At 38.1% G+C, this 23,503-nt stretch overlaps 5 protein-coding genes and 1 pseudogene across 6 annotated transcripts; 2 read left to right on the top strand and 4 right to left on the bottom strand.

Annotated features, from left to right (window-relative positions):
• The first annotated feature begins 17 nt into the window (after positions 1-17).
• LOC111438345 (chaperone protein dnaJ 6-like) lies at positions 18-2,772 on the top strand. Its single transcript, XM_023076271.1, has 8 exons — positions 18-295; positions 1,066-1,164; positions 1,291-1,392; positions 1,600-1,659; positions 1,742-1,848; positions 1,926-2,008; positions 2,189-2,279; positions 2,402-2,772. The coding sequence occupies exons 1-8, from the start codon at positions 194-196 to the stop codon at positions 2,610-2,612; spliced, it is 855 nt and encodes a 284-aa protein (XP_022932039.1). The 5' UTR covers positions 18-193; the 3' UTR covers positions 2,613-2,772.
• Positions 2,759-4,776, bottom strand: LOC111437911 (exo-poly-alpha-D-galacturonosidase). The gene is made up of 3 exons (XM_023075979.1): positions 4,068-4,776; positions 3,666-3,997; positions 2,759-3,382 (listed from the first exon to the last, which is right to left on the bottom strand). Exons 1-3 carry the CDS (start codon positions 4,643-4,645, stop codon positions 2,889-2,891), a joined length of 1,404 nt encoding a protein of 467 aa, XP_022931747.1. The 5' UTR covers positions 4,646-4,776; the 3' UTR covers positions 2,759-2,888.
• A 92-nt stretch (positions 4,777-4,868) lies between these two features.
• LOC111438040 (transcription factor bHLH48-like) lies at positions 4,869-8,340 on the bottom strand. Its single transcript, XM_023076029.1, has 7 exons — positions 7,456-8,340; positions 7,222-7,341; positions 7,058-7,123; positions 5,960-6,028; positions 5,575-5,646; positions 5,261-5,477; positions 4,869-5,193 (listed from the first exon to the last, which is right to left on the bottom strand). The coding sequence occupies exons 1-7, from the start codon at positions 7,981-7,983 to the stop codon at positions 5,126-5,128; spliced, it is 1,140 nt and encodes a 379-aa protein (XP_022931797.1). The 5' UTR covers positions 7,984-8,340; the 3' UTR covers positions 4,869-5,125.
• Positions 8,341-10,271: 1,931 nt separating this feature from the next.
• Positions 10,272-22,741, bottom strand: LOC111437771 (bZIP transcription factor TGA10-like). Of its 2 annotated transcripts, XM_023075929.1 has the most exons (12): positions 22,309-22,741; positions 22,119-22,225; positions 21,652-21,728; positions 21,340-21,501; positions 21,192-21,260; positions 21,047-21,106; positions 20,783-20,860; positions 20,608-20,686; positions 20,254-20,525; positions 19,229-19,468; positions 18,673-18,863; positions 10,272-10,290 (listed from the first exon to the last, which is right to left on the bottom strand). In XM_023075929.1, exons 1-11 carry the CDS (start codon positions 22,545-22,547, stop codon positions 18,714-18,716), a joined length of 1,533 nt encoding a protein of 510 aa, XP_022931697.1. In that variant the 5' UTR covers positions 22,548-22,741; the 3' UTR covers positions 10,272-10,290; positions 18,673-18,713. The 2 variants fall into 2 exon arrangements, with proteins under 2 accessions (XP_022931697.1, XP_022931638.1); XM_023075870.1 differs by lacking the exon at positions 10,272-10,290 and having other exon boundaries at positions 18,542-18,863.
• LOC111438225 lies at positions 11,137-14,191 on the bottom strand (annotated as a pseudogene).
• On the top strand, positions 14,099-17,553 carry LOC111438135 (protein ABHD18). Its single transcript, XM_023076116.1, has 6 exons — positions 14,099-14,180; positions 14,439-15,301; positions 15,790-15,874; positions 15,972-16,141; positions 16,341-16,615; positions 17,112-17,553. Exons 2-6 carry the CDS (start codon positions 14,926-14,928, stop codon positions 17,286-17,288), a joined length of 1,083 nt encoding a protein of 360 aa, XP_022931884.1. The 5' UTR covers positions 14,099-14,180; positions 14,439-14,925; the 3' UTR covers positions 17,289-17,553.
• Positions 22,742-23,503: the final 762 nt, after the last annotated feature.

Genomic DNA, 23,503 nt, shown 5'->3' with positions numbered 1-23,503 from the left:
CACTTGTAAAGATCGTCGCGCGGGAAATGGAGAAGGCTAAAATCAGCAAACAAGAAACTTTCGGCGACTGAAAATAAAAAAACTCGATCTTGCAAACACCCATTGTGTTCTTCATCGGATCGGATCGGATCGGATCATATACTACTCAGGCTCTGCGATTCTTGTTTTCACTTGACCTTCTCCTTGAATTTCTATGGCGAAGAAGAAGAAATCTAGGGTTCCTACGGAAGAAGAGGAGGAAGAGCAAGTTGAAACTCCGAGTGAATCTTACACCACTCAGAACAGCCTCTACGAGGTACGGCGTGTGTCTTTTATGTTATGGATGATTTGTGGATTGACACACCATTTTATCTCGACATTCTTTTGCCCTAAAAATGGAGTCGAGTGGCGTTTTCGTGCTTCATTATTTACGGCTTATGGTGGAATTTCTTGTCTTATGATGTGTAGCTTTTGCTTGGGTTGTTAGTTTTGAATCCTTCAATTTTATAAGGTGGAAATCGTTGTTAATACTCAAATTTCTAGCGTTTCTTTACATTTGGTGGGAATTCGCCGATTTTGAGACAAGAACAGAGCTAATCCGATCAATTGATGGCGTTTGTTCTTTTTCTGCGTTTTTTCTTCAAATCTTGTTCTGCAATACCTTGTTAGCTCTCTGGTTCTGTAGGAGTGAAGAAATTCAGCTGCCCATATCAATGAAACAGGAGAGGATCCCAGATTTCTTTTAGCCTTATGAATAAACACTATATCTTACACAAATTTTAGCCTTCTCCTTTGTCACTTTACTGATAGTTGTTCGAACACCGGGATTTTGATAATGAGTTGCAATCGTGTGAGATCCCACATCAGTCAGAGAGTAGAACGAAGCATTACTTATAAGGGTGTCGTTTTAAAATCGTGAGACTGACGACGATACGTTATGAACTAAAGCGGACAATATTGTTAGCAGTGGTCTTGAATTGTTTTTATTGTTCTGAATGTAGCGATGAAACAACATAGGAATTAACTGCATCCCTATAGTGTGTGGTTCCTTCACTTCCTAAATTTGGTATATAATAATGGTTGTAGGTTCTTGGAGTGGAGAGGACAGCTTCTCAGCAGGAAATCAAGAAGGCATACTATAAGTTGGCGCTTCGTCTGCATCCTGATAAGAACCCTGGAGATGAGGTGATGAATGCTAATTTTACATCTGCAAAATTTAATTCAGTGTTTTTAAATTGATTTTTGCTCTATTTTGTAATCATTTGTTTGAAGTTATCTATAGTTGTTTACTTTTTACTTTCATCCCTTCAGGAAGCCATAGAGAAATTTCAGCAGTTGCAAAAGGTTATGTCCATTCTTGGGGATGAGGAGAAGCGTGCAGTTTATGATCAAACAGGCTGCATTGATGATGCTGTAAGTACTCACCTAACTTATACTTTTAGACATTTGTAGTCTACTGATATCGCATGAGGACTTGAATAGTAGATCGATGCATAAGTACGCATCGTATTGGTTCATTTACAGGACACTTCGGAACGTACAATTGAGTATTCAACTTACTATTAGACTTAGTGTTAAAGAATTGCAATCTGATGCCTTTCTGGATTCTTTTCACATCAGGACCTTGCAGGGGACGTTGTTCGGAATCTTCATGAGTTTTTCAGAACGATGTACAAAAAGGTTTCACTTTCACCAAGTAGAAAGATCAATACCTTTATAATATCAATGGAATTAGTTTGTAACTATGTATGGTTAATGGTAGGTCACTGAAGCTGACATAGATGAATTTGAAGCAAATTACAGAGGATCTGAATCAGAGAAGAAGGATTTGATTGATTTGTTTAAGAAATTAAAGGGGAATATGAACAGGTAATGAGAGTGTCTCATAACTGTCCTGTTTTTATGTGCATTTACCAAGTTGCATTCTTAAGTTTCTTCTTCCACAGGATGTTCTGTTCTATGCTTTGTTCCGATCCCAAGCTTGATTCGCACAGATTCAAGGATGTTTTGGATGAGGCTATAGCTAATGGTGAGCATTCATCTTGCTTTTATATTGATGGCTATGTCACCTAGCCTTCTCTTATATTGCTGCTCTAAGGTTGCTATTGCTACTCATTCTAGGATTTGTTTTGTTGATACTTCTAGTACATTTCTTTGCAACCCCCTTCGACGTGATGATGCTAATGTTATCCTTTCTTCCTTGCGTTAGGGGAACTGAAAGTAACGAAGGCCTACGAGAAATGGGCACGGAAAATATCCGAAACAAAGCAACCTACCAGCCCTGTGAGGAAGAGGGTGAAGTAAGTTTTCACTGTGTTTTATCACTTTCTACAACTTCGATGATGGTACTTCGACTTTTATATCAGTCAAATCTCGTCATCTTGGACCGAAGAGATTACTAAATGCTTCGATTTGTTGACAGATCCAATAAAGAGTCAGAAACAGATCTCTATGCAGTAATATCTCAGAGAAGGAATGAGAGGAAAGATCGATTCAATTCCATGTTCTCATCTTTGGTTTCTAAATATGGGGGAGGCGATTTGTCAGAACCGACTGAGGAAGAATTCGAGGCTGCCCAGAAGAAGCTAGAGAGCAGAAAGTCGTCCAAAAAATCCAAGAGGAAGAGGAAGTAAGTCTCTCATCTATGATTGGTAAATTGCTTGATCAATTGTTAGATTCTGTACAAACGTTTTAGCTCTGTGCTACTGAATGACTTTAGAAATGTTGACACAATGGTTTCCATGATGGTTGTTCTTAACCATTTGCAACAAATGAAGAATTCAAATAATCAAAGTCTTCAACAAACCACTATATAGCAACCTCTTAAATGCAGAGTACAATTATTCTATACACATTCTTACAGAAAGAAAAGAAGATACACTTTCAGGATTCAAATAAACCACAAGCTTTCATTCTCTTAAATAACCTGAATGAAAGTTGAAGAAAGAGATGTTACTCACAGTTGATGGTCTGAAATCCAAAGGATTGTTCCACTGTAATGATCCATCATCATCATCAGACCATTTCATATCAACATTTTCGAAACTCAATCCTTCAATGTGCTCCATAATCATACCTGCCATCCCATGTTTAACAAAGCCTTGGCAACCCGGTCTGTAGTCTGCTATACCACCACCATATTTTGTCCATCTTTTGTAGGTCAACTTCACGTTGTTGAATCTCAGATTACTCAGAACTCCGGATTTCGATCCCGACAAGAAAACCCCGTTTTCGGAGGTTGCTGTGATGTTTATGAAGTTTATGTTTGAGATTGAACCCTCCTTCGAGCCTGGATCTCTAGGGCAAGTCGTAACGTAAATTGGCTCTGCTCTTCCCCACCATGAAGGATCATAATATCTTGTACTTATGTTCATGTTTGAGAATGTAATGTCATTTGCACTTCCTACAGGAGAATATGAAGACAGAATTTCTTAATGGGATAGGAAAGGAGTGGAGATTCAAACCATTTCGACCTTTTGGTTGAGAAATTGTCTAAACTAATCGAGTTATCTTCAAGTTGGTAATATAAAAATAGGTTTCATTTGTCTGAATTTCTGTATTTTGCTCTAACCCCACTTCTAAAAAGTTGAAATCTTGTTCTAAAAAGCAGAAAACTGTTTATATATAATGTCTCCAAAAAGACTGAAGTTTGAGCATCACAACTAAGAAGGGAATGAAAAACTGACCTCCATCGCGCAGCTGGAACCCCAGACCTCGATGAGAATCGACAATGGTGATGTTGTCGAAGAGCATTCGGGTGAAATTGAACCAACTGGCGCTACCCAGCTTGATGGCAGAAGATTTGGTTCTAATCCAGCAGTTAGTGGCAGTTAAGTTGAAGACAGGGCCATTAGATGTTTTGGGGCAGATTGCATCATCTCCGGTGTCGATTCTGCACCTTGTAATGAAGGTATTATTGGAGTCTTCAATATCAATCCCGTCGTTGTTTGGTGTATCGAAATCTCCATAAATTGAAACATCTTCGATGATTGTGTTCTCGCATCGAACCAGGTGCAAGCTGCATCAAATTTCACTTAGAGAAATGCAGTAATTATGTAAGAGAGAGGGAGGGAGAGTGTCGCACGCACCACCAGTGAGCAGGCTGATTCAAACTAACATTCGAAACCCTAACATTCTTCGACCCGATGAACCCAATCAGATCCGGCCTGCACTCATCGCCATAGCACGCCCCGGTCTTGTTCCAACTCACCATCACGTTCTTCCTCTTATCGAACTTCTCCACGAATTTCAGCCCCTGCCCATCCACCACGCCTCCGCCGGTGATCTCAACATCGCTCGCGTTCTCCGCCACCACCGCGTACCACCTCGACGAATCCATGGGATAGTCCTCCATCCTCGTTCCGGCCAGCACGGTGGCGCCAGGTTGGATGTCCAATACGACGCCGGATTGAAGCCATATCGTCGCGGTCAGGTAGGTACCCGGCGGAAATATAACGTAGCAGCGGACCGGCGAGGGGCAGTTGTTAATAGCGGACTGAATCGCTGCAGTGTCGTAGTGGACTCCATCGCCGATGGCTCCGAAGTCGGTGACGGAGAAAGAGGTTGATCCGCCGGGAAGTCTGATTGAGGGAACAACGCAGTGTGAAAGGATGATGAGAGAGAAGAAAAAGAATAGAATTGCCATTGGACGTTGATTCATCTTCATCTCTTGATTCTGATTTTTCGTTTCCCTTTTAGTTATATTATTATTTTATTAGAATTCTTCTTTTAAAGAAAAACACTCCGGTCCATACTTGGTGGGCGGATAATGGATTACGTTAGATTTCATTAAGATCACCGAAGAAATTCTTAGTTGAATCGATGGCGTTCGGTTTTGATATCATCAAGTTGTGTGTTCTTCATCTGAATATTGGGAACAACAAAGATGGGAGAAAGAGTAGCAATAACAATCAGTAGAATTTTAGTCTGACAGTCTTGAGTATTGGCTTCAATCAAAGCAGCCTCCAAATTAGTATACACATTAAAAATTTAGATACCAAATCAAATTCCTCCCGGCTTCGTCTTCTTCGTCGTCTTCTTCGTCGTCTTCTTCCCCTTGAACACCCAGTTGAACGTGGAGGCAGATTCTCTACTTCTCTGCTTACTCCTATCACTATTAATATATTTCCCCCTATATACACTGCTGCTACCTACAACTAAAATATAATGCTGCCTTCGCGCCTCCATCTTCAACTGATTTTGAGCGTACGGTTGCTGTTTCATACATAGTTAAATTGGTCAGTGTATTACAAAATAAGGTCATAGAGTAAGAGTTGTATACCTGAATTTGCTGAAGAGTCGTAACTTAAAAGAGAGTTTTCAGGAGTGCTGAAAGTATGAAGGTTATGCTCGTCCCTCGCCCCGGCTAGCTGGTTAACTACTGCTGCATCAAAATGCCATTGCTGTTGATATTGTTGTCTGCTTCCACTTGGGGAGATTTCTGACCACATCAATGGCGTAACCATGGTTGGAAGGTTGCTTTCGTGTACGGGTTCGTTCTGAGATTTCAGTAAACGATAACACGACGTTAAATCTCAGTCGCTAGTTCACAGAAAGTTGACAAAGAAAAAGAAGCAGATGCGCTGATATACTTACTTCTGCAGCCAATATGCTATCAATGTTGAAATCAACTCTGGGGTTAACGGCTGCAAGCCTCATTGACAAGAACTGCAACACAGCAAGTTCAACACAAGTTGGTTGATATATAAAAAGAAAATAACTACTGAAAATTATGCATATTGGCTCTCTCTCTCTCTCTCTCTCTCTCTCTCTCTCTCTCCTATTTTGAATCGAGGAACACGCAAGCTAGTCCGAACAATCATCGATAGAGCCACCGAAAAGAACAACTCCAGGAGCTGACATACATAAAACAAGGTACATATACGTATTCTTGTCGAGCTTATACATTTCTATCTACCCAGTCGTATCATATACGTATCATTCCAGAACGAATCTCAAAACGTTTAAGTAAGATTCTGACCTCCACTTGACGCTGCAGCGATTGTACATGGTTGATGATTTCATCCAACACTAGAGCTGTACCTGAGATCTACAGAGACACAGAGGAAGGAAGAAGACAAATAAAGAACTCAGTTTCTAACTTGCAGACTACTTCATTACATTTGATATGAATAGAAAAAGAACAGTTCAGTGCTTAACGACGACATCTAATCTTCCTCTCTCAACTACTGAATCTTCATAAGACTATAATGTTCATTAAACTACACGGTACATTACAAACGAGTCGGGGTCAGTCTCAATCTGTTTATTTCAAAACGTCTCGTAATTCTTCGACTCACTCTATCGTGGCTATTCACAACTCTGGGATGCATATCTTTTTCTAAAAACGCTCACATTTTCCACGTCCTCGAGAAGTTAGGTGAGGAAGTTGCTGTTCTGTCATCCCATATTTGCATCCAGTTTATGATGGATGCCTAACTTAAAATAGATGGAAAATAGCATGGACCCTCAAATGAGTACCAACAACCCAACAAGCATATGGGACCCCTTCTGATTCCCCCAACTCCTTCAAGGTAAGTCCAGCTTGCATTCCTTTGGAACTAAATTTCCCAGCCAATCAAAGTGAAAATTGCTGAGATTTCAAGCAATCTCTATGAATATAAGAAATATTAAGCGAACATCGTGCGAGTAGAATACACGATAAAGTTGACTGCGAACTTTTACTCATTTGAGCTCTTCCCGAACCAAAATAAACAAATAACATCTAACTCCATCTTCCCGGAATTCGAATTTTTGACCTTTTGATCGAGAGTATATGTCAATTACCATTGAACTAAGCTCACATGGGTAGAATTCAGATTCTCGAGAGATGGTCGAGAGAAGGTAAGAAAGGAAAGATGAAGAAAAAGACCTACTGGGCACTTCCCTTGGCTCAAAAGCAACCACTTTATTACAGAAAAGGTGACAATGACAAGAACCGTTATTAAAGTTCATAATCCAAGAACCATAATTCCACTTTTTGGCAGACAATTAGAGAGAAATCATAATAAAGCTCCACAGATTGAATCAAAGAACATTTAATTATGATAAAGACTGCATAACTACGAAGACTACTGACCTTATTGCATCCAGGGACCAGTTCTTGAAGTAGCTTCATCCGAGCATTGATTTTCTCTCTCCTTGCCTTTTCAAACCAAAAGGGAATGAAGTGTTAATTCAGCACAGTTAATCAGACTAAATTTGATAATCAGATCTTAAGTACTGATTAATTAAGAAAATTACTCGCTCTGCTAGGCTATGTTTGTCTGTCGCTTGACCACGGCCGGCTCGGACATGAACGTACGGGAGCTTCTCTGCATCTTCCTGGCTCTCGTTCTTGCTCTTCTTTGATGACCCTTTTCCCTGAATTGGTTAAAGATTGTAATTGATTGAAATTCAGACATGGAAATTGATGTAGAAATCAAAGCCCTAGGTTTCTTTGTTTTTGTTCTTTTGAAATTTTTTATTATCGGTTACCTTTTTCTCGCGCTCCTTCCTCTTCACCGATCTCTGATTCGTGTTGTTCTCCACCGTCGGGTCGGAGATTTTCGGATACAAGTGATTAGGGTTCGAATCGGTTTCAATGGTGGGCTCGTTCTTCACTTTCTCCAAACTGACGCTCGAATTCAACGGCACTGAACTCGTCGTCTCCGGCGAGTGTTCTTCAGCCACGACAGAGAATTTGGCGTCGTGTTCGTTTAGAGGCGAGTTCGTCGGGAAGGTCAAATTGCAATTTAAGGCACTGAAGTAGGGTTTCGGAACGTCTTTGACACGGTAGTGAACGGAATCATCCTTCTTAACCTCCGCGGAATCCGGCGAGTGGAGAAGCTCTAAAGCCTGCGTTGCCGGAAGTTCAAGAAGCGCGGTGAAGGAGCTAGCATTTTCCGACGGAATCGTCATCAACCCCTGAATTTCTTCACAGAATTGATGCGATTCAAGTCCAGTGTAATTGAACTGACGCCCGATGGGACTGGATCCACCAACAGTCCCCACTTCAATCTCCATTTACAGTAACAACAACTTCACAAATTCCCCTTCACCTTCACCAAATTCGGAGCAAAACCCAGCTCCTCAAATGTGGGATTACAGAGCTAATCGATCAATCAGAGGGGAAATGGAGGGGAATGAAGGAAAAGGAAACTATCTTCAATGGCAGCCAATCTACCTTCTTCTTCCTCTTAATAATCAGTCGAGATTACTTCTGGAACCCATTTGAAGTATGGCGAAAGCAACGTTGCTTGATGGTACCGTTCAACTTGGAGTGCATAATTATACGCAAAACGGAGTTTTGTTTACAAAGATGAGAGAAAAAGAAGCAGAGAGAAAATGGTTTCTACGGATTTTACCCTCTACAGTTCTTCCTCTGATGATATAGACTCTCGGATGGACCACCAACACAATTTTTTGTCCCTTTTTTTATTTATATATTTCATCTCTTTTTCTCTCTATTTTTAGCCACTTACTTTTGGATTACATTTTTTCTATGGATCAAACGAGATGAAATTTTTGTAATGAGATTTGTTTTGGATAAGGGGAGGATGGTAATTTTCATCGGCTGATTTGGAGTGGAAAAGATAGAGCGTTTTAGGTTTTGATTTTAAGTTAACGGACGAGACGAGAGAGGATGAAAGAGAATAATTTAGATGTTATGCATAATGTCAAATCCTAATTTCGGTTTATATAGTTAATCCTTACAAATAATTGAAATTGCTACTTAACTAAGTATCCCCTCCACTAAAAAGAAAATGAGCGTTATTCTCTTTATCAATCAAGTTATTTCACTCCATTGTCAGATGGCTTCTCAACACTGCTACAGAATCGTTTCACGAGGGGAAGAGGAGGGGCAGCATTAGCAGAACCTCGATCAAGGTAAACAATACAAGTTAAGTGTATAAACAACCTTCAGAGTCCTTTTATAAAATCATCTTTTACTTGATATACTAGGTTGGTGATCGAGTCCTTCAAATTATAAGCAAAACGTTAGGTATTCTCTTTTGGGCTGTGCATTAGAGATCATGTGCCCGCATCTTATTTATACTCAAACCTTTATCAACCTAGATTCACCCACATAAGTGAAAACTGGTCGAGGGTTGTTTGTGGCTAAATCCCACGTGCCTTTGTTTTTATTTAAATAATTTAACTCTTCGTGATAGCACGTTATGAAATGTGAAACATTTTAATTAATTAATGATGATATTTTAATGTTATATTAAATTTATTTGATGAAATATTATATTAAATTTTATTTTATGAAATACGGTTGCTAAAATGATATTTTAAATAATTATTTATTGAATTTAAAAAAAAATGAAAATTTTATATTGATGGAGAATTTGAAAGAGATGTGAGATAGTGTGGGATGGGATGGCACTATCAAATGAGCTGTAGTCATCATTTCAAGTGGCTCCCACCAAAAAATTAAACTAACAAAATAATAATATTACCAACAATATTTTTTTAATTTTCTCATCCTAATTTAATGCAACCTTTTATTTTCTCTATTTTTTTTTTAAAAATATAAATAAGAAAATAGTTTGAATAATAATAATAATAATAATATGTAATTGAATTTGGTTGGGTACGTATTTGTGAGGATAGGGAAGCAGCGGCCAAACAGAGTACAAAGACTTCCGCTTTAAATAATAATGAAATGTCGTCCGTTTTTAGGCCCATTAGCCCATTCTAAGGGCCCACTTCATCCTTATGGGCCCACTTCTCCTTTTTGGGCCCACATTTTATATTATTTATGGATGATTAATAAAATTGAAAGATAATAACCTTATAACTGAAGGATGGTTTTTATAAATTTTCCCAAAAACATTTATTTCATTTTATTAATTCCTTATTAAATAACCATACATTAAATAAAAAGAGCAGAGGCTATTGGGCCCGAGGTCCGACAAGTGGTGTGAAGTGGTGGGCCGAGATGTTGGGAGGACCAGTTTCAATGGGCCCATAGCTGAAGACGTAGACTAAAGTAGGGGTGGGCCCATGTTCCAGTCTTTTATATATTTATTAAAAAAACCAATGATTAATAAGTGAAAAATAGTGACATATGGGGAGTTGAGGTAGAAGTAGATAAAAGTAAGCTGTCTGAGATATGTCGTCTATCTTTCATTTATGTGTTGTCCTTTTTTTTTCTTTTTTTTTTTTAATTTCTTTCTCTTAATTTTTAATAATTTTTTTTTAATTTACGGAGGCGTGTGACTACTTGGATTATGTGCCATACTCATCATTGGACGAGTTAACTCATGCAACACCAACGAGCACCTCGATAACGAGGAACCATAAATCTAAAAGGTAAAACATGAGTTGAAGCCCTATATATAAATAAAGTTGAGTATTCCGATGGATCACAAGTACTAAACTATTATTTAAACTTAAGTTTAGCTTCGACGTAAACCTAATAATCGTAGAACAATGTTCGGAGATAAGTTAAATTGTACTACCTTCCACAAATCGAATCACTCAAACCTACATCATGACTTTTTCTCTGGTTTTAGGTTAGGGTTAGATCTACTTGTTGGGTGTCAATAGCTCAACTAATTTGCTCCAATTAATGTACCTTACAACGTCTATGATAAATTATTTTCACTAATAATTATTTAAAAAATAATGATGCAATATCAAAATTATTTTTTTAAACTTACCATATAGATTAATTCGTAAATTAACAAAAAAAAAAAAAAAAAAAAAGGTGTAATTCTTTTTCCCCTTGAATTTCGGCAACGCATAAGCAATAATAAATAATAAATAAAACAAATGAAAAAGAAAAAAGGAAAAGAAAGAAATAGAGGGTAATGGGCCCAAGGGAGGCAACTAGTCAAGGTAAGTGGTGGGCCAGGAAGTGGGCCGACATGTAGGGAGTACCAGTTGTAACGGGCCCGCCCACACTGAAGTTTTATTTATTTATTTTAATTAAATTTTTTTATATAAATAAGTAAAATATAGTGAGTTATGTCATCTCTGCCAAACTTGTCCACTCTCCCAGACTATATATACTATACAGCTACACTCCCCTATGCCTACATTTTTGTCCATCTAATTTTGGTGTCGTTCGGGCCTATTAAGATATTTGTTTGGACTTAGGCTTAGTTTCGACGTAGGGCTAAGTAGCCTAGAACACCGTTTTTTTAATGCGAAGTGTCACAGTTATGCTAATCCAAGCCTACCTTTTATCATATACGTCGACCAAGAGCACTATGGTCTACTCTAGAGCCACTTACAAATTTATGACATGGGTCGAAACGAAATGACTAAACCTATTTTGACATCAGATATAAGATATTCAGTAACGTCACATGACGGATTCTCGTTGAAATGGAAATTGAAATTTATTTATAGAATAAAATAGGGTGTATTAATTCACAATATTTGACTAAGGAACACTAAAGTTTTGATATACTGACCCCTTGATGTGCAGGAATTTGCAAAGCATCGTAATGGCCAAAACCATGGTACAGAACTGTGATGGGATTTTGTTTGCCATATTCATCGCCATATTCGGCAATGGATATCAACCCACCAGAAGCTTTATCGTACATGTACACTATGATAGGTGCACTGCAGCAGCAACCACAGCCTCCAATCTTAACAAGCAATTCATTCATATACCACAGTAGAGAAACAAGTATTGAGAGGAAGCGCTTACTGAAGAATATGAGAAGCCATGAATAGCTCAGGCTCGCCTCCCCATACGCGTGGTTTTCGCATATTAGACACGTACAAATCGAAATCGCCTTCAATGAACCTATTGTCAACACAGGCAGGATGTTATTGAACCTCATCTTGTTCTATACGGTAGAGATAGTTTAGTCATTGAACTTTTAAATTTGTGTCTAAAATGTTCTTGGACTTTAAAATGTGTTTTGATAGATCTTTAAACTTTAAAAATATCTAATAAGTTCCTGAACGTTCCTCACAAACTTAACATTCTTTTTAAGAGAGACAGAGACAGAGAGAGAGAGTCACCATTCTGTTTCCTCTCGTCTTTTGATAAACTCATCTGCAACCTGAAAAGAAATTGGTCTGAAATATGGATTCTTGTCACCATGGTATTCTCTCAAAAACAAACTAATAGAACTTACTTTAGTCCGCAACTCATCTGCCAACTCTCTCTGAAGGTTCTGGCTTGGAGCTGGTTTCCCAGATCGTAAACAAGCACCATGAGCGACCGAGCGGAACAAACATCGTCCATCTCCGGGAATTCCTGCCCAGAACAAACAATTTGCTACAATCAATTGTCGATTTGACCGTTTAACGTAAAAGAAGACGTAGAAGGCTTCAAAGCTCACCTATAACAGAATACTTGGTGTAAACCTTTTTTCCATGAGAGAGTTTGACATGAGAAGAATCAGAATTTTCTTCATTATCCTCTTTCTCACAAGCTGCTTCAGCATGGACTGGTTCAGAAGTTGAATAACAAGCCATCAGATGCACATCTTTCTGGCCATCGTATGTTATATTTGATCATCATTGGGGATTGAGAGTTTCATATTCATACCTTTGCATGATAGTGAAATTTCAAGTCCTCTTCCACACAACCCTTCATCTGTAATCAAATCTTTAAAAGACTTCAACTCAATTGGCTGTCTGGAGAAGCAATAACTGAGACAGCCTCCCTGAAATCTCTGGCTAGTATTTGGTGAACAAGATGACATTGTGGAGATGGTTTGATCCGAACACTTTGGTCTTGAAATGCCATAGGAACAGCAAGAGTTCGATGTCCTTCGAGACAGCACGGTACAAATGTTGCTGCCCATCTGTGATCGAACACGGAAGTTCAGAGGGACAACATTCCTCGTGCAAACGCTTATTGAGCCAATAGGCATGCTGGTGTAGCCTGAGAAATTAACAGAACAAAGAAAGAGGAAACAAGTCAGAAATTGAAAGCATTCCATAATTTGGACCAAAAAATTTGAACGCCCTTCTTTTATCTCTGATGCTTAACATGAACAAACCAATGCTGGTATATCATCTATAGCTACAATGGCCAAAGAAGTAGCTATCTAAATTCGCTGAAAGTAACAATGAAGTATACGTGTCGATATATCGTGGAGTTGGAGCCCCTAATCATATGATAGGGATGCCTCTCGTATATTTAATTACACTCCTTCAGCAAATAATTTCCAAGTTGGAATTGTTGATGATATCCCCTTTTTAATTTCCTTGAACAGTTTTGATCTTAGTCACAGGAAAGCCCTCCTATAAATACAAGGATGTATACTTACTCTGAGTCAACGAAAAATCGATGTTTACAAAAGCATTAACATACGCTACTTCTACTAGTGCTGGACCTTGAGTCAAATTGATTGTGTGTCATGTGCAACGTCCATCGATGATGGTTCATTAATGTCCATTGATTTAGACTCCTTCCACCTTCCTAACTACGATCAAACCAAACCAAGAACGAAAACGGATTCGATGTCTACAAAAACATTAACATACAGTCCAAAAATCATATCCACTTAAACAAAACCTTTGTTCAGGAATACTACAAAATGAACATGTTTCTTTTTTGTAATATAGAATATGATGCAGTACAATAAACAGCCTTAAAATCACAAATATCCATGACTAAGAATTACATTTCAGCTGCAATAGCTCATGCTCTGCCAATATGAATTCACATTATGTTACTGAAATATAAACCAAAGTTCAAGCAGATGGCTATAAATGCACACACCCAAAAGAAGATTAACAACGAACAAGGAAAGGGGAAAAAGAAAAAGAACTAGAACGAAGATAATAAGAGTCCCCATTACCATTGAGCAAGGAAAAACACGAAGGTCAAGAATCTGAAAACCCTGAACAAAGCTTGAGAAAGAACAAAATCAAACAGCGAAAGATCAACAGAAGGCAAGCAGCAGAGGATCAAATCGAAGAGGGGAGGAGATTTAAAATTCGAAGAAAAACCCGAGCACGTGGAAGAAAGAAACAACAAAAGCAAACCCCAAAAATGGCATAAGATTCAAGAAATGGGATTAAAGGAAAGAATACCTGCAACGGTAACTTTGCGATTAATTTTGAGCCACGAACACAAGGCCCCTTTCTTGAGACGCATTGCTTCGGAATTAGATTAGGGCAATGATCCATATGTTACCTTGTCGGATTTGTAATGAAGACGCTGCTTCTGAATTTCCACTCGTTTCGTTCTGTAGCTTCATCCAGGCGTTTGCTCGAAGATCAAATCTTCTCGAACAGTAGCTGTTCCAATTAAGCAACCTTCGCAGAACTAGGTAAAACATTAGGCGCCTTCGATCAGCCGCTTCCACAAGATATTTTCCTACCATTTTGTTTTAGACATTAAAAAAAAAAAATGGAAATTCAAATTTCTCCTTCTATTTTAATCATTTACTTTTAAATATCTAGTTAATATAAATTTTGGTGATTTTGATTTCAACTTCATCCACAAATTGAGGAGTAAAATTTGATTTATCTTTCTCGAAATTTAATTGTAGGCGCAACAAAAGCGGGGAAGCGGCGATAGGTCATTAAAGTTCGAATCTTTGGATAAAGTAAGCAAATATTCGCGGCTCCCAAATCCGCCCGCTGTTTTTGTTTTCTTCATCTTATCCTTCTTATTTTCATCTTTAACGCCGTCTTCTTTCCTTCAAACCTTCCGCCCTTCCATTTATGGTTTTGTTCTATGAATCACACCCCTTTCCCCTTGTTTTCCTTCTTCTTTTCTTTGATTAATCCAGCTTCGATTCTGTTTTTTCGCGATCTGGGTTTCTAAGTTCATTCGATTCCAATTACTCCTTCAGATCTAATCGGGGGTTTATATTTTTCAGATCCAAATCGCTTGATGAGGGACTGTTTTGATATTCTTCTTTGAATTGTTTTCATGGATCTTAGTAGCTTATCCGATTGATTGATTTGTGAATTGAAACTAGATAGGTCTCTGGGTATTCGTGGTGTGCTGTTAATTATTGGGGTTTTCTTACGATGGTCACTGTTAATCTTGGAATGCTTCATTATGTGTTGGACCATGTGTATGGTGCATTTGTGCACAGAACCAAAATCAGCCCACCGTTTTTCTCGAGGGGATGGGGTGGTTCGAAGCTGGATTTGCTTGAAAAGATGATCAAACAGTTGTTCCCAGATATGGTAGGCCAGAATTTGCCTCCCAGTTTGATTAGACCCATTTGGAGAACGGTTTGGGAGAATGAGAGTGCTCGTTTGAGAGAAGGGGTTTTCAAGACCCCTTGTGATGAGCAGCTTCTTGCTGCATTGCCTCCCGAGAGTCATAATGCAAGGGTTGCTTTTCTCATGCCTAAATCTGTGCCAACCCACAAGATGTCTTGTGTTGTTCATTTGGCAGGTATCATGTTTTGTAATGCTTTACATAATATCAATCTTGTTTTTAGTGAATACTTATCTTGTTTACTGCTCAGGTATATTGTCCTCTTTGCGCTTTTCCTTTGGTTTCCACACCCTTGTAAAGAATGTTTTGTTCCCCTCTCTAACTGATGTGGGATCTCACAGTTTGCTACTCACAGAACATGATCTCATAGTTAGTAGATAATTCTAGGTGAGAAAGTTTTTGACACATTATGGTTCTCTTTGATTAAGAGACCAACTTGAGCATAGCTAACTGGTTATATGTCCTAGAAAAGGTCGAAGGTTCAAATCTTCACCTCTCAAACTTAAAATTAGAATTATAGTTTCTTTGGAATCTCTCTTTTTCTTTGTTCTTCTGATCATGTATATATGTTCGTTGTTCAATGAGTATCAATCTCATTGACTGAATGAAGTGCTTCTCTATTGTAAAGGTCAGATGATAACCCTACACAAACAATTATTTTGCAGGGACTGGAGACCATACATTTGAAAGACGACTACGTCTTGGAGGGCCATTGTTGAAGGAAAATATTGCAACCATGGTGCTTGAGAGGTATGCTTTATCCTGCTCTGTTAAATGAAACTAAAGTCACTAATAATGTTATGCAATACTTTAAGTCATTAATTTCGTGTCACATATTCGACTACAGTCCTTTCTATGGTCAGCGACGACCCATGCTGCAATCTGGTGCCAAACTCTTGTGTGTTAGTGACTTGCTTTTGTTGGGAAGAGCAACCATTGAAGAGGCTCGCAGCCTTTTACATTGGTTAGACTCTGAGGCAGGGTTTGGAAAGATGGGTATTTGTGGGCTTAGCATGGGTATGCCTCAATCTAGATACCTTGTGATCATGAAACTAGTACATACTAAATTGCATGGACTAAATCATTACATATTAAAGTTTTGGCATTAAATCCTTACTTTGAGAGCCTAGTTTAAATTTTAAATCTGGCATATGTTTGCATTTAAGCAGTCATTTCAGAAACAAATTCCTAAGTTGGACCCATTTATGAAATTTAGGAGGAGTACATGCTGCAATGGTTGGATCTCTACACCCTACACCGATTGCGACGTTTCCTTTTCTTTCTCCACACTCTGCTGTTGTGGCATTCTGTGAGGGAATTTTAAAGCATGGAACTGCTTGGGAAGCATTAAGACAGGATCTTGCATTGCAGAAGTCTGCCATGACTCTTGAGGAGGTTAGAGAACGGATGCGGAATGTACTCTCTCTTACAGATGTCACTCGCTTTCCGATCCCGAAAAATCCCAATGCTGTCATACTTGTTGCAGCTACTGTAAGTTCTTGATCCTGCTGTACTACATCCAATACATTTCTCAAGTGTTCTGCTTTCCTTGCATCTCTAAATGTGCTGATATGGAGTCTTATGCCATTCATATATATCGAGTTCGGTTACTCCTGCTTAGTTCATAATATGTGATCTTGTTGCTTGTATTTGCTGTAAGTTTTCTTTTGTAGGCTTGGTTCTTGACTTATTATGGAATATTTAGTTTGGAAACTATTAGAGAGGCCTTGAATTTGCTTCATTTCAACACTTACCATGTGGGGTTTAGTGACTAATTCTTGTAGTATTTGTTTGTCATTGATGGTTAACAATTGGAGCACTCTCTTGTAAGCTTTTGTGGCCTGCCCTCTGTTTTATTATTCTTCTGAAAGCTTAATTTTGATTGAACTCTGAGAGATGTATTCGTGTTGCTTTACGACACGGTTTGTTGCTATTTTGTTCTCTACTTTTCGCGTTGAAGCTTAGTTCAAACACTTTCGAGTTTCAGGACGATGGCTACATTCCGAAACACTCTGTGCTCGAGCTCCAGAAAGCTTGGCCTGGTTCAGAAGTAAGATGGGTGACTGGTGGTCATGTGTCTTCCTTCATTCTACACAATAACGAGTTTCGTCGGGCGATTGTTGATGGGCTCGACAGACTCGAATGGAAAGAATCGCCATTGTGACATGAAAGCTTTGCACCAAACATGTAAAGATGGCTGCCTATTTCTTTCTTTCTTGTTTTCTTCTTATTCTGTGGATTTGTATCATTCAACCTGTAAATCTGATATGATACTATTCTGCGATGTCCGCTCTTTTCCTAATTTCACGTTCATAGGTATAAACATTAGACAACTCTATTCAGAAGCAATGCCTGCATCTTTCGTTGTAATTTATTTAACAATGGTGTGATCGCACTCGAATCAGACCCAACTCGTGGTTTATTTGACACGGTGAAGCTCGTATCAATTTTTCTTGTAAGAGCATGAGTGTTATATAAGCACGCTACTAGCCAATATTATTTCTTTGGATTTTTCCTTTCAGGCTTCTCAATTGGGAAGTCCGAATGGAAAAGTCCAAAGAAGACAAGATTTGCTAACAGTGTGCTTGAACCACTACTAATGGTGTCAGAACCAAACATCAGGCAATGTGCCAGCGAGAAGGCAGAGCCCCAAAGGGGTTGAACATGAGGCGGTGTACCAGCAAAGACGCTGAGCCCCGTAGGGGTGGATTGGGAGGAGGGTCCCATATTGATTGGAGAAAGGAATGAGTGCCAACGAAGACGTTGAGCCTCGAGGGGTGGATTGTGAGATCTCACATTGGTTGGGGAGAAGAACGAAATAGGGTGTGTATACTTCTCACTAAGAGATACGTTTTAAAAATTTCGAGAAGAAGCTCAAAGGAAAAAACCTGTAAAAAACTTAGGAAAACAAAGAAAAAAAAAACAAAATTTTAAAACGGTGAGGAGCCCAAAGAAAAGAACCTAGAAAGATAAAAAAAAAAGAAAATATTTTAAAAATTTGAGAAGAAGCCCAAAGTGAAAAATCTAAGAAAACCCAAAAAAAGAAGACAATATTTGCAACTTTGAAGAGAATCGGAAAGGGAAAAACCTAGGAAAATTCAAAAAAGACAATATTTGCTCGTGGAATAGTTACCGTTACAAAAGCAAGAAGAAATCCGATATAGAATATTATTTCCAATGCTATAGGATACGATTGATTAGCCGAAACATGAACGAATCTAACCTATTCTCAAATCAATTACGAATCTCTTCAATATAATATATCTGCTCCATTCAACTCCCAAATGTCTCCAAGACAAGTGTTTATTAGTTTATTATACAGCAGCAACTGCTCCTTTGAAAATAAAAACAACATTTCTTTGATTATTGTGTGGAAGCTGCTTAGAGTTGTTTTTATTTTGGACTTTTCTTCCATCCTTGAGGAATCAAAGACCTATTTGCTTTGTATATTTATAATTAGTGACACAAAATGGTTCATCAACAACTATTTTATTTATCTATATCTCATGTTCTATAGCTATATCTTAGAGAGAGCTTCAAGAACTAAAAGGGAAGAAGTTAAGATTTTGTCGTAAGGTATACTTCCGAGTCAATCCTGCCTCGGTCGAGCTAACCACAAGGAACTAAGAGCTCGAAGCCGATGAAAATACTCCGCAATGGCTAGCAGACATCGTGCAGCTTGTCGGGTCGTCAACATTTGATGCAATCGATGAATGGTTTGATGTCTCAAATGATCTGCCTACAATCACAACAAAACAAAGTCAAATAACAACAAATTATATTACTAAACAAAACTCAAACCTAACATCTCATTCGTCTTTTATAAAAACTTATAATTTATTAGTTGCTCAATGATTTATCTTTGGATATTGTATGGTGGGTCAGGTTTTGAAAGGTAGGTGTCGGGAAGAAGATAAAGAACAAAACGAATAATAGAATAGAGATAGACATATTCGTAGATTCCAGTAACCAACCAACCAACCACATGAACACTTTGGGATACAACGAGAGTTGCTTTTGGATCAGGAAAAGGGTAGGACTTCCCATTTCCCAATTCAAAGTGGACACTATCGTACTATTGTGAAGAGAGATAGGAGAGGGTACCTGTCGTACAAAGCCTTCGAGGGTCGAGAGCTTGTTGATGGCTAAGGTCATCTGGCCCATGTAGTTAGCCATATTGGGAGGGTTGCTCAATGAATCAGCGGCGATGGTGTCTGATAAGGATTGGTTAAGGGCTTCAAGGCCTTCAGACAATGCCTCTTCGCTCTCTTGTGTGGATTGTTGCAATCCACAAATGTTCAATATTTGATGCTCAGTTAATGGCTCTATTTCACCCATTACTATCTACACAAACACACCAAACTGTTGGGGTTAATTTTTATGGTCAAAAATAGCATTTACTCTTAGAGACAAAGAGAGAGAGCCATGCAATTCTTGCCATTTCCATTCATTTCTATGTCACACACACAACCAATTTGTAGTATAAAGGTATTGCCTTTCTACATTGCATTACCTAATCCTTACATATTATGCAAAATTTCAATACCCTTTCGTCATTTATTGTTGCTTCACACTTCCGATATTTTCTCGACAACCAAACACTCAACGTTGTCACTTCCCGTCCCATCATTTTACCCCTTTTTTTGGGTTTTATGGTCGAGAAATTATTCGACAGGGTAGGAACATTGTCACCAGTAACAATATATCTAATACTATACTGTTGCTGGTGACAACGTTCCAACCGTGTCGAATAATTTCTCGACCCGAGAAATAGATTTTAAAAAATATACCAATGTTAAATAATAATAATGTTGTTATTATTATTATAATANTTTCAATACCCTTTCGTCATTTATTGTTGCTTCACACTTCCGATATTTTCTCGACAACCAAACACTCAACGTTGTCACTTCCCGTCCCATCATTTTACCCCTTTTTTTGGGTTTTATGGTCGAGAAATAGATTTTAAAAAATATACCAATGTTAAATAATAATAATGTTGTTATTATTATTATAATAATACTTATTATTATTATTATAATTATTGTTGATATTATTATGTTAGTTTCTTTTTGGTGAAGAAAGAAAATTAGGAAGGAAAAACCTAAGAGAAAATAATGAAAAGGTACCTTAAGGAGTTCAGATGGCCTAAAATCGCCCATCCACAGGAAGCATCTCTCCGCCGGCGTCTTCCACATGCCGGAGACGAGGTGGAAGACGTCGGACTTAGCCACCATCATTTTCAAGTTCAAAACCTCGTCGTAGTGGACAAGGCAGTTGTCGACAAATAATCGGAGCTCGTTTTCCGGTAAATGCTCCTGCACAGCTGCTCGGAGCTCGCACATCAGCCGGTGGTGCTCCTCCTGCCACCGCCTATACTCAATGTCGAACACCGCAGCATCTACGAGAGTATAAGGTTTATAAGTAAGATAATATTATACCATCGTGAACGTACGTAATTACTAATAATTAGGAATTGTTACCGGAGCTGAGGTTATGGAAACCGGGGGGAAGTCCTTGGTCAGCTCCTAAAATGGCTGCTCCGCCACCCACAAGCATACCCTAATGAACACCAACAATAACATCAAATTACAAAATAATGAATTAAACTCCAAATATATATATATATATATATATATATATATATATATATATTACCTGAGTTCTTGCTCTTTGTAGCTCTTGCTCCAGCTGCGTCAGCTTAATCCTACTCAGCTCCAACTGCTGAACATAGGCCTGAAAATGCATCGAAGGAATCACGACTCTATACAACGATATGATATTTGTGTACTTTGAGCATATGCTCTGGTGGCTTTACTTTGGGTTTTGGGCTCATGAGAAATATATCATTTCCTAAATTAGTGAAGGTGGGACTCACTTCCAACACTTCTCAACACACGAGAAAGAAAGCAAAAAAACGACCTTTTTTCTTAGCCTGCTTTTTCTTGCAGCCTCTCGGTTCTGAGCCAGCCTTCTAAGAGTCTGAAAATGACGCAAAAAGAAGCCATTTTTAAGGGTGAAAGAGCTCAAAAACAGGTATAGAATGAAAAAGGTGGGATTTTTAGACCTTGGGGTCTGGAGTTTTGGGTCCTTCTTGCTCTGAGCTTGAGGTCAGCCCTTTCTTATTAGCCTCACGCTGCGACAAAGAAAAAAGGGTTCAATTTAATGTTAATTAAGAAGTGATTTTGTTATTATTTAATTAAAAAAAGGTTTACTTTTGGAGGTTTGGCATGAGGTTCGGTGATTGTTGTAGTTGGGTTTGGGTTTGGGGGTGGTCCGGATGGAGTGGCTCCACCGCTGCGTTGGTTGGCCAACTCCTTGGATGGCTCTGATGCTTTGATCTTTGAATCACCATGGTTAACCAATGCTGTGTTTGCCTACAACACCAAATCCAAATTTCATATACTCCCAAATTCAAAAAAGAAAAAAAAAAAATGTCTTCTTCTTCTTCTTCTTTTCTTAATCCATTTAATATCAAAACTAATCATCAACTTGGAGAAAAGATGCAATTTTTCTCATTTATTTACTTTTGCTGGTAATGGGTCGACGTGCATCGGCTGCGACGGGAAGATGTTCAACGTCGGCGGCCTCATCCCCGTACTCTCTGCAACAAAAAAAAAACAAATACACCCTTATAAAGAATGCTTAAACCGAACGACTGACCGTCAGAAAGATGTTCTAAAACGATGAATTATGGTAAATTTAAGGAGGAGAGAAGGGTTTGAATGCATGTGATGTTTGAGAAGAGAAAAGGGTAAGAAATGGAAGAGCCAAAAGGAATAAAACATATGCTGAAACCCCATAAGAGAGAGAGAGAGAGAGAGAGAGAGAGAGAGAGGAACAAAGAGTGTGTTGTGGTCAAAGAAGTACAACCACAGAAGATCAATTCAACAAATTGGAACAAACCCATGTTGTTGGTGTGAAGAATCTTCAGACAAACCCCAAGAACAACCAAAAAAAAAAAAAAAAAACCGGAAAAAGAGAAAAAAAATACGTCTTTGATCTTGTTGGGTGATGTTTGTGGAGGGTTCTTGTCCATCAAGATATAGAAAGAGGGCATGATCCAATTCTCCCAAATCATCACCTCCTCCATCTTTGCTTCTGAGAACAAGAATCAACAAAACAAATTCAGTAAAAGAAATTAAAAAAAATTAAAAAAAGTTTAAATTTTTATGAAGAATTACATGAAATTTGGAGAGATGGAAGGGAGATTCATGGAGAAAGGTAATTGATGATGATGAAAGTCTTGATTTTGGAAGCTGAATGATGATGGATTTTTGGGGATGACAAAGTTTGGAGTTTGCAAAAGCTGATGTTGTTGTTGTTGGTGTTGTTGTTGTTGATGATGATGATGATGGAGTAGTTGTCGTGCTTCTTCTTCTTCTTCACTGATGGAGCTGGTTTTAATATTGGAGGAAGCCATTAAAGCTCACACCTTTTTTCTCTCTCCTCTTGTTCTTCTTCTTGTTCTTGTTGTTCTTGCTGTTCTTGTTGAAGAGTTCTTCAGTAATTCTCCATTAATGGCGTCAACAAGCTTCAGTTCTCACATATTTGGATGATTCATGAGAGAGAGAGAGAGATGATCAGTCGGTTTGAAGAGAGAGAGGAAAAAATGGATTGAATTGAATGAAAAGAAAAGAAAACAAGAACAAAAAAGCTTCTCTCTCTAGGAATTAAAACACTTTCCATAAACCTAATTTTTTTTCCCTCTTTTTTCCATTAATTTATTTGATGCACTTGTCAATCATTCACGATGCTAACATATCAAGAGCACGATAATTTGAACTTTAGAAAAACGAGTTCATGTCAATAAAATTTGTGTTTTTACCGCCATATAGACATGTTTATGAGACGAATTTTGATATATATGATTACACACGATGCACGTTCTCGAAAGAGTAACTATATAATATTTATAATACAATGACTAAATTTATGATTCGTAACGAACTTTAGGTTTAGTCTCGAGGATAAAACTCTTGCAAATAATCAACTCGAATAGTTACGATAATAAGGACTATTCACGAGATTCTTACCCTAATGTTATCAAACTATAATATATTTATATTCGCCATATGTCAATGTCATTAAATGCCTACAATTCTCGCTTCTAAATTCAAGAACGAAACATAACATATTACGTCATATAACCATTTATGAATATGAAACGACTCAAGGTTTTGAGGAGGACGTTGCGAAAACTTTTTAAACCCTATAGCTCGTTTTATTTTAGTCAAATTGCTGATATTAAGTAATTGATTAAGGTAGTAAGCTTCTTTAAATTAAAAAGATTAAAAAATATTGATTCAAATATTTGGAATATATTTGATGAACTTATATGACTAAAATTCTATCATATATTAGTTGAGTATTAATAAT

The sequence above is a fragment of the Cucurbita moschata genome, unplaced genomic scaffold, assembly GCF_002738365.1.
Source record: "Cucurbita moschata cultivar Rifu unplaced genomic scaffold, Cmos_1.0 Cmo_Scf00001, whole genome shotgun sequence".
NCBI classification, from domain to species: domain Eukaryota; kingdom Viridiplantae; phylum Streptophyta; class Magnoliopsida; order Cucurbitales; family Cucurbitaceae; genus Cucurbita; species Cucurbita moschata.
The sequence above is the reverse complement of the archived record's forward strand: the minus strand, read 5'-3'. Positions and strand labels throughout refer to the sequence as shown.

What these genes read in the sequence shown, in the direction of transcription:
- LOC111437911 (XM_023075979.1), bottom strand. Translation starts at nt 4,645, where the DNA reads ATGAAGATGAATCAACGTCCAATGGCAATTCTATTCTTTTTCTTCTCT. An exon ending in AATCAGCCTGCTCACTGGTG is followed by an intron (nt 3,998 to 4,067) that starts GTGCGTGCGACA and finishes AATTTGATGCAG; the next exon opens with CTTGCACCTGGTTCGATGCG. An exon ending in GTTCCAGCTGCGCGATGGAG is followed by an intron (nt 3,383 to 3,665) that starts GTCAGTTTTTCA and finishes ATTCTCCTGTAG; the next exon opens with GAAGTGCAAATGACATTACA.
- LOC111438040 (XM_023076029.1), bottom strand. Translation starts at nt 7,983, where the DNA reads ATGGAGATTGAAGTGGGGACTGTTGGTGGATCCAGTCCCATCGGGCGT. An exon ending in GGAAGGAGCGCGAGAAAAAG is followed by an intron (nt 7,342 to 7,455) that starts GTAACCGATAAT and finishes TAACCAATTCAG; the next exon opens with GGAAAAGGGTCATCAAAGAA. An exon ending in ATAGCATATTGGCTGCAGAA is followed by an intron (nt 5,478 to 5,574) that starts GTAAGTATATCA and finishes CTGAAATCTCAG; the next exon opens with AACGAACCCGTACACGAAAG.
- LOC111437771 (XM_023075929.1), bottom strand. Translation starts at nt 22,547, where the DNA reads ATGGCTTCCTCCAATATTAAAACCAGCTCCATCAGTGAAGAAGAAGAA. An exon ending in TCGACCCATTACCAGCAAAA is followed by an intron (nt 21,502 to 21,651) that starts GTAAATAAATGA and finishes TTGGTGTTGTAG; the next exon opens with GCAAACACAGCATTGGTTAA. An exon ending in CTCATGCCAAACCTCCAAAA is followed by an intron (nt 21,261 to 21,339) that starts GTAAACCTTTTT and finishes TCTTTGTCGCAG; the next exon opens with CGTGAGGCTAATAAGAAAGG.
- LOC111438135 (XM_023076116.1), top strand. Translation starts at nt 14,926, where the DNA reads ATGGTCACTGTTAATCTTGGAATGCTTCATTATGTGTTGGACCATGTG. An exon ending in GCAACCATGGTGCTTGAGAG is followed by an intron (nt 15,875 to 15,971) that starts GTATGCTTTATC and finishes ATTCGACTACAG; the next exon opens with TCCTTTCTATGGTCAGCGAC. An exon ending in TATTTGTGGGCTTAGCATGG is followed by an intron (nt 16,142 to 16,340) that starts GTATGCCTCAAT and finishes TATGAAATTTAG; the next exon opens with GAGGAGTACATGCTGCAATG.
- LOC111438345 (XM_023076271.1), top strand. Translation starts at nt 194, where the DNA reads ATGGCGAAGAAGAAGAAATCTAGGGTTCCTACGGAAGAAGAGGAGGAA. An exon ending in GGATGAGGCTATAGCTAATG is followed by an intron (nt 2,009 to 2,188) that starts GTGAGCATTCAT and finishes TCCTTGCGTTAG; the next exon opens with GGGAACTGAAAGTAACGAAG. An exon ending in CCTGTGAGGAAGAGGGTGAA is followed by an intron (nt 2,280 to 2,401) that starts GTAAGTTTTCAC and finishes ATTTGTTGACAG; the next exon opens with ATCCAATAAAGAGTCAGAAA.